The sequence below is a fragment of the Phyllostomus hastatus genome, unplaced genomic scaffold (assembly GCF_019186645.2).
Source record: "Phyllostomus hastatus isolate PE091 unplaced genomic scaffold, TTU_PhHast_1.1 phas_contig_210, whole genome shotgun sequence".
NCBI classification, from domain to species: Eukaryota; Metazoa; Chordata; class Mammalia; order Chiroptera; family Phyllostomidae; genus Phyllostomus; species Phyllostomus hastatus.
Genome location: NW_025333737.1, coordinates 34,224,071 through 34,237,330, shown reverse-complemented (window position 1 = coordinate 34,237,330; position 13,260 = coordinate 34,224,071). Strand labels below are relative to the sequence as shown.

At 64.4% G+C, this 13,260-nt stretch overlaps 1 protein-coding gene across 2 annotated transcripts in view; it reads right to left on the bottom strand.

Moving 5' to 3' along the window:
- TTYH2 (tweety family member 2) overlaps window positions 1-12,802 on the bottom strand; it is a 31,714-nt gene extending 18,912 nt beyond the window's left edge. For both annotated transcript variants that reach the window (XM_045837150.1, XM_045837151.1), the window contains exons 1-3: window positions 12,670-12,802; window positions 5,446-5,618; window positions 1,697-1,808 (exon numbers count right to left, since the gene is read on the bottom strand). In XM_045837150.1, coding sequence (XP_045693106.1) covers window positions 1,697-1,808; window positions 5,446-5,618; window positions 12,670-12,798 — 414 coding nt within the window. In that variant the 5' untranslated portion in view covers window positions 12,799-12,802. The remainder of the gene's footprint in view (window positions 1-1,696; window positions 1,809-5,445; window positions 5,619-12,669) is intronic.
- Window positions 12,803-13,260: the final 458 nt, after the last annotated feature.

Genomic DNA, 13,260 nt, shown 5'->3' with positions numbered 1-13,260 from the left:
GAGGCCGGGAGACCCTGGGGCTTAGCCAGAGGGAGCGGGAGGCGGCTGGGGTCACAACGGAAGCCGTCCCGCTGGCTGCACCATCACAAAAGCTGGGGGTTCCGAGCTCCCTTTTCAGAAATGGTGGAGGGAGGACGAGGGGCTGGCCGCAGGGACAGGCAGAGAGCCCTTCCCTTTGGGAGTGAGAGGGAAGCGAGGGACGGGGCTGCTGTGCATGTCCAGCCCCGGCCCCGGGGCCCTCACCCCTGGCCCGGCGGATGGACCCCACGGGGGTCTCGTTCCCAGCTCACCCCCCTGCACAGCCCTCCTCCGGTGGGATCAGGCGCTCCAGGGCTCCCATCACAAGGGCTCTGGGGCTTTTCCCCTCAACCCCTGGGGGAGGCAGGGCCACTCCTTACAATGGTGACGAGCCAGCCAGTACCCAGTGAAGGTCACGGGTCTGGGACTTCCCTGGGCAGGGGATTCTCCTTTCGGGGCCGAGTTCCTCCTCCAGGGTCCCGATGCTGCCGCGTGGAGGAGGGGGAGGAAGGGCCCAGAGGGCGAGCTCCTGGCAGGCCAGGTTCCCCCTAGGCCTCCCTGCACTGGTCAGCGCGCATTGGGCCCACGAGGCCACCCTCAGCGTCCCCGTCCCGGCCGCTTCCCCTCGCCCCACAGAGCCACCCAATCCCAGCGTTCAGGGAGCTCCCGGTCTGCAGGGACGGGTCCCAGTGCCCCTCAGCGCCCCAGGAAGGCTCTCTCGGAGGCCAGGGCCACGGTCCCCTGCCACCCTGGGTGCGGAGAAGCAGCCCCGCTGTCTCTTTAAGGCACGCCCCTCCTGGAGGGCTGAGAGATTAAGGCCTTAGAGGAGCTTAACGGAGAAGGAGAGGCAATGAGGTCGAAGCCTCCTCACCCAGCGGTGCCAGAGCAACGTCCCCACGCTCCGGCCGGGGCTGCCTTTGACGGTTGACGCTGTCTGACTCTAACGGGCCACCTGCTTAGGAGGTCACCCTCTGCTGGGCTGGGGGTGGGGGGGTGGGAAGGGCGTGATGTCCAAGGACTGGTTTTCCTGACAGCTGCCCCTGGAGCCCTTACTGGGGCTGCCTAGAACCCCTGCCCACGGGACCTGGTGCTTCTGACGAAGGTCACGCACCCTTGGGGCCCAGGGTCTACACTTGACGAGACCCAGCTTCCCCGTCCTCCCGGTCTCTGTCGCTCGGGTGGAAGGCTCAGCAGAGTAGCTCTTTCGTTCCCTGAATGTCCGGCATCTCCTCTGGCCAGCCAAGCACAGCCTTTCACGCTGAGCCCCCAGCTGGACCCACGGCACCCAGGGCCAGAGGACACCTCGCTGGGTTTCGGGCAGTCTCACCAGCCCCCCTCTCCCACCAGGGGGCACTGACCTGTCCCTGAAAGGTTTTTCCCTTGCCACGTCCTGGACCCCTCAACAGACTATACGCAGCACTTCATGTGGACGTAGAAAGAGCATGAGGCGCATTCCCCAAGTTCAGGGTCTCCCAGGCCCAGCAGGAGAGTGTGCAGCTCTCCTGAAGACGAGTGGGGTTTGACCCCACCACCGCTCCGGGCCCCACTCACACCCCTGGCGTGCCGCCCGCCCGAGGAGCAGAGGCTGCCCGTTTGCTCCCGGCAGGACCCACCGGGGCCCGTCTCCACCACACTGGCCTCACGGCCGCCGGGCCCGGCTGGCCGCCCAGAGCCTTACCAGCGCGTCGATCCCGGAGAAGGTGTGGTTGGCGTTGCCCAAGGAGTAGATCAGCTGGTACACCCCATCGTTGGTCTCGCTGTTTCCATAGAAACCAATGCCCACCGCAGCACTAGGGGAAAGACCCCAGATGGAGTTAGAGGGGACACCAGAGCATTTTTTAAAAAATATACTATTTCTAAGAGTAGGTTTAAGTTCACAGCAAAATTGAACAGAAAGATCAGCGACGACCCGTGTACCTCCTGCCACTCCCACCGACCCCCAGGTTCCCCCACTGTCAACAGCGCCCCCCACAGCCAGGCGACGATTACAACGGACGAACCTACATCGACACATCATATCACTGGAGTTCACGGGGCACATTCGGGTTCCCGCGCCGTGTGCATTCCAGGGGCGGGACGATGCGTCATCACAGGCGTCCACCATGCAGGGACACACAGCGCACGTTCCTTGTCCTAAAAATCCTCTCTGTCCAGTCCCTCCGCCCCGCCCTCCTCCCTGGCCCCTGGCAACCACGGACTGTTCACCGTCTCCCTGGTTTTGTCTGTCCCAGAAGGACACACGGCTGGAACCGTGGGGTAGGCAGGCAGCCCTTTCGGGTCGGCTTCTTTCCCATAATAACGTGCACTTCCGTTTCCTCCGTGGCTCCCCACGGTTGCACGGCTTGTTTCTCTCGAGTGTCGAGCAATGTTCTACTGCCGTCCGGAGGGACCGCGGTTCATTTGTCCATTCGCCGGCCGAAGGACGACGTCTCAGCGGCTCCCAGGTTTCGGTGGTTACGAAGAGAGCCGGCCCAATATCCAGGGAGGGCAGGTCTTCTGCTTCGGCTGGGGCGCTCTGTCCTGGGGGCTGGGCAGCTGGGGTGGGGGGGTGAAGGTGAAGGTTCGGGGCCAGCCTGGGCATGGCCTGGCCGACGAGCTTGACTGACCATGCGGTTCATTTTTGCAGCAGGAAAAGACTCCAGCCCCCTGGTGCTGTGGCTGCAAAGGCTGGTGGCCGGCTGGCCCAGGACCCTGTGTCTTGGCCAGCTCCCCAGGTGTCCCACACAGCTGGGCCGGGGGACCAGGAGGTCTCCTAAAGCCACGCTTGTCTCTCTTGAAGCTTCCAGGGGTCGGGGGGTTCCCTCTCCATTCTCTGCCTTCCCTCTCGTCCCTGTGCCCCTGTCCTATTGAAACCCTCTGGCTCTAGAAAGTTCCGCCTCAGACCGAGCCGAAGCCCACCTCCCTGAACCAGGCCCCCGCGGCTCCTCGGGTGTCCTCTGGGGCACCCACCTCTGCAAGACGCCCCGTCAGACCCCTGGACGTGTCTCTGAGCCGCCCTCTCTCTCCTGCTCCCAAGTCAGACATGTGACCCACAGACCCTCGTCTACCTCATTGGGATCCTCCAGGTTCCCTCTAAATGGTCAAGGTCGCCCTTAAACGTGGCCTCTGAGCGAGGTGTCCAGGCCCAGGTGCTCCAGCCAGCTCTGGGCACCGGGTGGGGGTGCCGGTGTCCTGAGACCCTCCTCTCCCGCCCCCCGCTGACCTGGGGGTCCCCCAGCACCCTGGGCTCCCTCCTAGGAGCTGCTGTAAAGCCCAGTCTCTCCTCCTTCCTGGGCGCTGAGTTGGTTTTTATTTTGTTTTCACAAAGGGAAGCACCTTGTCTCTGTGAGACTTCACCTGGCTGGTTTTAGTCCAACATCCCAGGCTGAACACGTCATCTCAAACCTTGCCTCTGGCATCGGTCACACTTTATGCGGCCCACCCCCTGGGGGTCCTACGAACGTTCACCAGGCAGCCTCCTGAGGTCTCTTCCAAAACACCAGTCCTGGGGGGTGGGGGTGCAGATCCGCACATGCAGGTGTGTGGGGGGTGCTTTTTCCTTTAAACAGGACAGGAGCTAGGGTGCAATCTCCTGGGAGACTGTTACAGCAACCTCCCTCCAGGCGCCCTGGACCCCTAGTTCGGCGTTCCTCAGGACGGGGTCCACGGGGCACAGGGCGGAACCGCCTGGAGGGCCTGTTGGAAGTGCAGGTGGGGGGCACCCGCCCCGCGCCCACGTCCTGGTGTGGTCTGGGAACGTGCCTTTCCCGGTACACCGGGGGCGACAGGGAGGCAGGAACGGCGCCTGCCTCTCCTACCCCTGGCTCCCTCGTGCCCGGCCCAAATGACACGTGGAATTCTCTAGAACGAGTCATGCCAAGTGCCATCCTTCTGTTTTGAGTTTTCCTTCAACGGCAGGTAATTGATTTCTTACTGGAACGGACCCGCCAAAGTTATTTTTTACTGTTCCATAGTCTTCTTCTGTCCTTTGTCATGTTTTTTAAAAAAATCTGAGTCAGGCCGGACTGGTGTGGCTCAATGGGTTGAGCACTGGCCTGCGAAACGTAAGGTTGCCAGTTCGATTCCCAGTCAGGGCGCAGGCCTGGATTGCAGGCTGGGTCCCCATTTGGGGCCAACGGATGGATGTTTCTCTCCCTCTCCTTCTCCTCTCTCTAAAATCAACAAATAAAATCTTAATAAAAACCCAACTGAGCTCACACGAGAGGGCTCCCTGCGTGCCAGCACTTCCTCCTGTCACCTGTCTCACGTCCCACCCCTCCCGCCCATCTGGGCGCGCTGAGCCCCAGGAGCAGGCTGCCTGGTACCATGGTGACGCCAAAGGAGCTGCTCCCTGCAGGGACCCATCCGGCCTCGAGACTCCAGAGCTGGGCTAGGGCTCCTGCCTTCACGTCTCTGACTCGGGCCCCGGCCACCTGCTTGTCTCACTCGGCCCAGCGTCCCGCCCAGGGGATGTACTCAGCGCTTCGAAATCCCCACGACGCTGCAGGCAGGACGCGACGGGGAACGTGCCTTAACAGAGGGAGCTGCAGTGGTGGGTGGGTCTCCTGGGATGCAGAGCATCCCTCACGGCGTCCCCTCTGCCTTCTGTCCTCCTGCAGTCCCTCCTGCCTCGGGGTCTTGCATGAAACAGATGCTAAAGCCGTAGGGACTCTACCCTTCGAGGGTGATCACCCCCAGCAGGTCTCCGGGTGATCACCCCCAGCAGGTCTCCGGGCGGAGACCTGAGGCTTTTGGAAGGAACCACTGTAGGTACGGAAGGGAGAAAAATGCCCCGAGGCACAGCAGGGCCAGAGTGTGTGTGGACTTCTCGCCTGGAGTTAGAGGGCCACGCTTCCTCACCCGAAGCGAAGAAGGCCCTACTGACGGCAGTCAGTGAGCCCTGTCGGTCTAGCCGGAAGGTGGAACAGGTTTGGGCCGGGGTCGGACTTCCTCTGACCTCACAGACTCAAGGCGACAGCTGGGAGGGGTCAGGGACCCAGACGGCAGAGTTGCTCAGCCGTGACACTCAACACGCTGAGCCCCTGCGTGTTGAGTGTCACACAGGGAGCTACCTGTGGGGCTGCCGGGCTGGATAGGCTCACACCCAGGCAGAGGGTGGGCAACTAGCGAGGTCCCCATCACCCACCAGGCATCTAATTCCTGTTGCCTGGCAGGGAAAGGGACAGCGCTCACCCTAGAGACAGGCTCTCCGATAGAGGTCCCTGAGCTCAGTCAGGAGAACGTGGCCAGAAAGCCATGTACCAGCCGCTTGGGGGTTGTGGGGAGAGCTGGTGGTGGAGGGCGAGGAAGGGGCGACACGGTCATGGGCTAAGCGTGGGCAAGACACAGGGGGTCAGGCCGGCTTCCCATCCACTGGGCCCGCCTCGCCTCCTGCACACGGAGAACCGGGAGCCACGTGCGTTAGGCCCGGCGCGGAGGGATACTCACCAGCACACGAGCCCTGCCACCACGGCCGACCAGGTGACGCAGCAGGGCTTGCGCAGCTTGGTCTGCACGGCGCCGTCCTGCTGGCAGCAGCACACGCAGACCAGGTAGGCCGTGAGGAAGACGAGGTTGAGGCCCAGGCAGACGGCGGCCACCAGCCCCAGGAACAGCAGCGACTGCAGAGGCAGAGGACCGGGGTCAGCGCTGCTCCCACGGAGTGGGGGTGGGGGGTGGGGGGGAAGGGTCCAGTCCTCAGGGCCGGGAGCCCCCTCGGGGCGATGGGTGCAGGAGCCAGGTCAAGTGGGGTGTCTGCCGTCCTCCCTCCTGACCCAAGCTCCTGCTCTGAGCACAGCGCCAGGCACTCGGGTGGTGGGGTCTGGGGAGGCCCCGGGAAGGACGAACAGGCAGGCTGTGGTGAGCTGGGCAGGAGGTGAGGGAGGAGGAGCAGCTGAAGGGCGGCTGCGGGGGCTGCAGCTGACACACCCGGACGGACACAGGGACTAGGCCCGCCGGACGGGCGCCCCAGGCAGGAGGCGACCGCTGGGAGCGAGGGCTGCAGGTGTCAGGTGTGGCAGAGGGAGGCAGACAGGGAGAGGGACATCCCTGCACATTGGGGCATCCAGGCCGCCTGGAGAGCTCAGAGGCCCAGTGGGACCTGGGCCAGGGAGGGGCGGCCTGGAGGGTCTGCTTCCCTCGGGCCTTGTCCCAGGTGTGGGGGTCCATGCAGAGAAAGGAGAAGCCAGCGCTGAGCTAGGGGGCGGGGAGGTGTCAGCACACACACCTATGGAGTCCCTCTCACCACATCCGAACAGGACAGCGACCCCCACGGCCAGTGGCAGCGGCAGCACCCCGAGTTCTGTGGCTGGGGAGGTGCGGCCTCAGGCCCACCGAGGACCTCAGGGGCCCGTAGAAAGCGGCTGTCTGTTGGGGGACCTGGGCCCCACGCTGTGCCCTCCAATCTCGTGTCCAGCCAGATGGGCACCAGATGGCACTAGGACTGGTGGCCGCCAGCCAGGGCTGGACCTGGCTGGGAGTCAGGCTCCTGCGGTGAGAACCTCACCCGGCTTCCCGCGGGCCCCCCAGCGGGTTCCGGCCCAGGGCCCCATGTGCTTCAGTCCCGGCTGTCAGGGGTGGGCAGCCTGTTTCAGGGAACCACCACGCTGGTGGGGGCGGTCAGCAGAGTGGGGGGCAGGCGGGGGCCTTTCGGGGGGTCAGGGGAGGCAAGCCTGGTGCAGGAGGCAGCCAGAAGACACGCACCACTGAGACCCGCCTGGGAACTGGGGGCTGGGGCTGCAGCCCCGGTGCCTGGGGCCGTTTTCAACAGTGAGGCCGCCTGCTGGGTCCACCCGCCCTTCCTGGATCCCTGACCCAACCTGCTCTGCTGGTCTCCTGGACCAACAGGCTTCTGAGCCTCAGGCACAAACGATGATCCTGGTGGGGACATCCCAGAAGAAGACAGAAGAGATGGCTCATTTGGGAGCGGGGAGGTCAATGTGACTTGAAGTGTGGCTTCCACCTTCGCCTGGGACAAATGTCACAGGTGTGAGCAGGAACTTTGCCTGCCCGACTCCCCAGCGTGGATGCTCAGTCCCCCTGTGGGCCGAGGGGGGACTAGATCCTAGTGGACCTGCCCGTGTCACCTGCTGGAAGTCCTCACAGTGAGGCAGGGGATGGGTCCCTGCCCTACGGGACATTGTGCAGGAGCTGCCCGCTTCCTGCCCCCAGCCCACGGCATTCTGGGAAGTCCCTGCAGCCTCAGTCAGACCGAGGCCAAGGGGCCAAGCACAGGGGCGGTTTAGAACCCCACTACTGGAAGTGGGGCTCACCAGCCGGCACTGCTGCCGCCGTCTGGAGTGCAGGGTCTGGGGAGTGATGTGGGCTCTCAGGTCCTGCCATAGACCCAGAGAATCAGGGCAGTGTCTGGAGACACCCCACAAGACTTGTCCCCCATTCAAGTCCGGGAGGCACTGATCGGTGTCACCAGACTTTCTCACCCTTTCCCATATCGCTCAGCCGTTTCTTCAGACTGGCTCAGCAGGGACCCGTACCCTGCCGGCCTCACCGAGGAGTGGGTGGAAGGGCAGGGCTCTGAGGCCCCGCGGCCAAAGCCCAGGGATCCCTGAACACACTCGGCAGACCAGTGGGCCGCGTGCACGCCCCACACCGCACCCAGCAGCCCCGCTCCTGCATGTGCACCTCACAGAAAGGAGGGCTCGCCCCCCCCCCCCAGGGGAGACACACATGAAAATCCACCACAGCTTCATACAGAGGCCACATCAGACACCGGACTCACCCCGGATGCCCACAGCGAGGGCAGGGATACAGAGCGTGTGCTACAGCCGCGGCGTGGAACACGACGCAGCCACGAAAAGTGGACGGCAGCTACCCACGACCACGTGGATGACCCCAGACGCCACGTTGGAGGAAACAAAACAGCAGGGACCGCACACTTCAATTCATGTGAACCGCCAAGTCAGAGAAACGCATCCGTGGGGATAGAGTCCGAATGGTGCACAGACTCGGGGGAGCCCTCAGGAATGGGCCTCTTGGGGCCCAGAAATAGACTCTGAGTGGAATGCATCCCACACTCACTCCCCCCACACACCCCTGTTCACTTTCCTGTAAGTTATTCCTAATGGGGGAAAACAAGTGACGTGAACCCAGACAGGCCTTTTGTATGGATTAGAGACTGGTTAGCACCCAGACTTCTGCCCCGGGCCCCCAGTCTGCCCCAAACAGGAAAGGCCACTCACTGCCTCTACCACACGTCCCCACCCCGCAAGGTAGGGCCCCCTGAGACGTGCGACCTGTGGGCTGTGCCATTTTCTTCTCTCCAAGCGCAGCCCCTGGCCCCCCACCATCGGTCCCTGCGCTGGCTCCCCCATTTCCTGGCCCCCTCGTTGCCCATTCTCACCGTCCACTCCGGCCTCCTGACCTCCCGGGAACCCGGTCGGGTGGGTGGCTGACCGGGCCTCTCCGGGCCGGGCAGCTGGCCTCACTGAGGTCACAGACAATGCAGCACAGCCCTGGGGAACCCAGACTCGGAGGGCGTTGTAAACAGTTCACCTCTGGGGTTCTCCCAGGTCCTGGGGGTTGGGGGGGGCGGTTAGGATGGGCCAGGGCAGAGGGGTCTGGGAGAGGAAGGAGGGGAGGGGCAGGGACGGTTAACCACGGAACCCTCTCCGCAGCCACCTCGGTGTCCCCTGACGTCCTCGAACAGGCAATTATGTTCCTGCTTCTAATTAACACTGCCAGTGCCCGTGTGTGCAGGGCGTAAGGGGCGGACGGAGGAGGGAGGAGCCCCGTGTGGAGGGAGCCAGGAGCTCTGCCGGGCCAGAGCCTGGGAAGGACAGCCGACCACCCCACCCAGCACCTCGTACGGCGCCCACAGCCCCGCGCCAGGGCTCAGCCCCCAGCGTCTCTCCTCGTCCGAGTGACTTGGGTTAGCTCCGGTCTGTCGCTTTGCAACGAGAAACCCGGAGCGGGAACCCGGGACCCAAGCGGGGGCAGCAGGGGCCGAGGTGCATTCTGGGAAGGCTGAGGCTAGACCTGGACCCCAAGGGGCTGCTGCGCTCAGTGGGGGAGGGGCAACCACCTGAGCCTCTCTACCCAGAGACCCTAGGAGACAGAGTGAGCCAGCCCAGGGGTGAGGCCGGGGGGAGGGGAGCCGGAGGCTCCGGATTGGAAGGGTTAAGCACCAGCCTGTCCCCCCTCCCCCCCGGGGGGGCTGGGGGTGGGGGAGGGTGCAGCGTGATTGTCTGATGACCATGACTCAATGTTCAGACGGGATGAATGGGGCTTCCTCATCCCAGGCTCCTCTCAGATCCTTCTGGGGGGCCCCTGCCTGGCCTTTCCTCCTGAGACCTGCCCCCCAAGGCGGGGAGGCAGGTAGTGGGGGAGCCTGTAGCTCTGGGTCCAGGCCCCACTCTGTCCCCTCCCATGGCTTGGGGACACACACTTGGCACTCTCCAGGGGAGTCTATAAACAGAACCACCCAAGGCAAGACATGAACATACATGCCTAAATATGAACAGTACATCTCAGGCACACTAGCTCTCTAGTGTCTGGTCTCCCCGTGAGGGGGGGCAGGGGAGGGTGGCGGCGGCAACTGAAGAAGGGAGGTGAAGTGGCTAGTTCCAGGAGACACGGCTGGAGGCAGTGCCGGGGGGCCCCTTCTGCTGCCCCCGCCTCTGCCCAGCAGACACACCTGGCCAGCAGTACTCGTGGCAGTCGATGGGGTTCCAGTCCCTGGCCACACGCGTTATACCCACTAGCTTATCAGGTTCTCTCTCAACTCCATCTCTGCTCCTTCCCGCCCATCGAAGGGGAGGAGACTCAGGCTGGGAGTTCCGGCCGCTTCCCCTCTGGACACGCAGCCAGGCTGGGCAGCCTGACACCGGGGCCCCTCCTCCACCCTGCTCGGCTCACCTGGCTCTGCTGACTCCAGTGCCACCTCCTCGGGACCTGAGCAAGGACGTGGGGTCCACTGGGGCGGAAGGGTGGAAGAAGGACACACTACCAGGGGGCTTCCACTGCTCCCCAAGACCCCAGAGAGTCGGGGGCGGGGGCCCCTGCTTCCTCCGGGAAGTTTGGGAACTGGGGTGGCTCAGGACAGTCTGTTTACCAGGCGGCCTGCTCCTCACCTCCTTCCCACGATCTGCTCCAGGCCTGCCCCTGCCTGTGTCCACACACACACACACACACACACACACCCCCCGCACCGCCAGCTGGCACCGCTCAGGTGTGCAGGCGGTTCCCCAGTCTCCTCTGGTCAGTGCCTGCAGACGTCTTCCCTCTGCACCCACTGAGGGGCACGTACTTGAACATGTTGCTGAAACTCAACGCCAGTCCAAGTAACGGTTCATATCACTGGTCCTACTCTGTGCTACGGGACCCTCCAGGTGCTACGCATGTCACATGGGACACCTCGTTGCATGTTTTCCAGGTGAGGGAGGACAGGCTCAGAGAGGTGCAGACACCTGCCCTGGTCACGCAGGAGGTGATGAAACTGGGACTCCAACCCAGAAAGCCGGATGGCGCAGCCCTAGCAGCCCCAGGCCCCGGCTCCCTGGGTCAGCACGCCGCCCACGCCCGGGGCAGAGCTTGTTTCCAGCCCAGTCTGCTGAGCGCCAAGTGACCGGGAGCAGCAGCGCCCAGCCCGCGCCGCTCACCGGCCTGCTGCCCGACTGGCTGTGGCCGCCGCTCGCGACAAAGGGGATGTCCAGGACAGACAACGGGAACTTACCAAAATAGGAATAACACCCTCCTTAAATAACACCCAGAGCCAGACTGCCCAGCCCGGCCCGGCCCGGCCCAGCCCAGCGACTCATCTCCCATTCCGTGTCCTCAGGAGGCCTGAGTGGGACAAGGAGCGGGGGGTGGGGCTGGGCGTCGGGCTGCCCAGGGGCAGTGGCCCACGGGGAGGCAATGCCCTCTGGTCTCCTGGTGCCCAGCAGCGTGCCAGGCTCCAGATCCCGGGAGGACAGCGGCAGGGCTGTGAGTGGGTCCTTCCAGTTCAGAGGCTACACCCGTCCATGGGACCAAGGGGATGGAGCAGGCTCAGGTGGTGCCAGCCACAGCTGCTGGCGAGACAGGTGCTGTTTCTGGGGGCCTCGGGGGCGAGCCAGCTGACCCAGTGAGGAGTTCAGATTTCCTCCAGTGGAGACGGAGGAAACTACGACGGGAGAGAGACCCTGGGCGCAAGAGCAGGCGACCTGGGGCACAGGGTTTGGGACGGGCGCAAACGCTACAACCCAGCTGTCTCCGAAATCTCATCGCCTCTCTTCCTGCAAGTGCAGGGAGGGGGAGGGAGGGAAGATTCCCCAGGGCCGTCCTTGTCCCAGTCCCCAGAGGCAAGCGGCCTTCTCAGCAGCACTGACTTTCACCGGCCAGGCGCCGGGAGAGGGCGGGGCAAACATGGGAGTGGGCGGGGCAAGCACGGATTAGGAGGGAGCTTTGCCAGGCAAAACCTCCGATCTGCGGATCTGCCCGCTGCAGGCTGGGAGGGTAATGATTCTTGCTCCTTCTGGAAGGGCCCGCGCGCCCAGGCCTGGGGGCAACAGGGGTTATTATTAGAGCCCCAGTCACCTCGCACGGCCCACCCTCCGGGTCAGGATCGCGGTCCCCAGGCCTGCAAGAGGAAGGCCTGGCAGGAAGAGGCGAACAGCTGACCGCAGGCTCAGCCTCCGGCTGGCCCCGGGGCGGCTGGCCCGAACAAACGGCCCCACACAGGGAAACGCTGCCTGAGAACCTGACACTGCAGGCCCCGCTGGCCGGGGGTCAAAGTCCCGATAGGGCCCCAAAGCTCTAAACAAGTAGGCTCCGCCCCGTCCCTCGCCGCCCCGGCCTAACGCTTTGATTCTGCAGAGAACTGACTCAGTTGGGTTTAGGCCAGACGTGCAAAGGCTGGGAGATTCTGCAGCTCTACTGGGGACCAGAGGTCTGGGGAGCACCCCACCCCGCCCACGGGGTGCAGAGTCCACAGAGGAAAGGGCAGCAGTGCAAGGAGCAGCGGGGAGGACAGCGTCTGGCCAAGAAGCAAAGACCGCGAACTTTCAGGGTGGAGGCGTGTTTGTAGTTGGAGGGTTGGGGGGGCGGTGTGTGTGGAGAGGGCGGGAGGGTGCCGCCGGTGAGATGGGGCGGGCCCGAGGCCACCATCCTTCCCCCAAAACATCCACACGTGTCTGTGGGTTCTCAGGGGGCCAGAGGGAAGTCACCGCCTCCGCCTTCCCCAGCCCTGCTGCCGTCCAGTTGTGGCCCAGGAAGAGACGTGTCGGCAGCGGCTCTCGCGCTGCAGGCCTGGGCTGGGGAGGTGGGGTGCTGCGGGGTCGAACTTGGGAGACTGCCCTTATCTCCTGACCAAACTTCTCCCGGATCTCCCAGCCCCGGAACGAGAGCGCTCGTCTTGAATCCGCAGGAGAAGGAGATCGCCGGGAGCCCCGGGCCCGCGCAGGAAATACCAGGGTACAGACACAAAGGCCCTCCCCTCGGAGGCCCTGCCCCGCCCCCCGCAGGCAGCCTGCGCGCCCTTTCCCACCGCCACCGGCTCAACTCCCGGGCCCACGAGGTTCCAGACGGGAAGGCCCAGGGCCGAGGGTCCTGGGGGAAAGGGGAAGCGGGGTGAAGAGAAGCGGCTGCGGTGGAGCGGGAGGTCCCAGAGGCTAGCGGAGAGTGTGGTGGGCTGGGGAGGAGGAGGGGGTGGCTCCGATCTGGGGCGGCGCGACTCACCTCCTGGTAATTCTCATCGCGGGGATTGAAGGTGCTGTCCACCCGCTGCAGGCGCAAGCCGAGGTGCGGGACGCTGTGCAGCCACACCACCCACCAGGGCGCGACGTACTCCACGCGTGCGGCCGGCATGGCTCGGCCGCGAGAGCCCGCTGGGTGCCGCTGCCCAAGCAGCCACCAGCCCAGGAAGCAAACGGGACCCAGGCTCCGCCCCGCCCCCAGGCTCCGCCCCGCCCCCGACTTCGCCCCGCCCAGACCCCCGGCCCGCCCGGGCCTTGGCCCCGCCCCCTGGGCGCCCGCGGGCTGCAGGGCGTCCAGCCAAGGAACCCTTTTGTGGTCTGGGATCCGTCCTGGCCCTACCAGAGAAAAGGGAGGGAGAAGTGAAAAAAAAAATCTGTTTCTTCATAGCACTCTCTAAGCCCCTGGGCTTCTCATTAATGACTTATTATCTAATTAAGGACAGAAAGTGTCGGTGAGTGCAGCCAGCACTCCCGGCGAGAGAGAGGCCAGCCTGGCGGCCTCCAGGGCTGTTAGAGGGCGGGAAACTGAAAGATGGAGACACGGAGGAGCAGCGCTCGGTACTTGTCGCCTAGG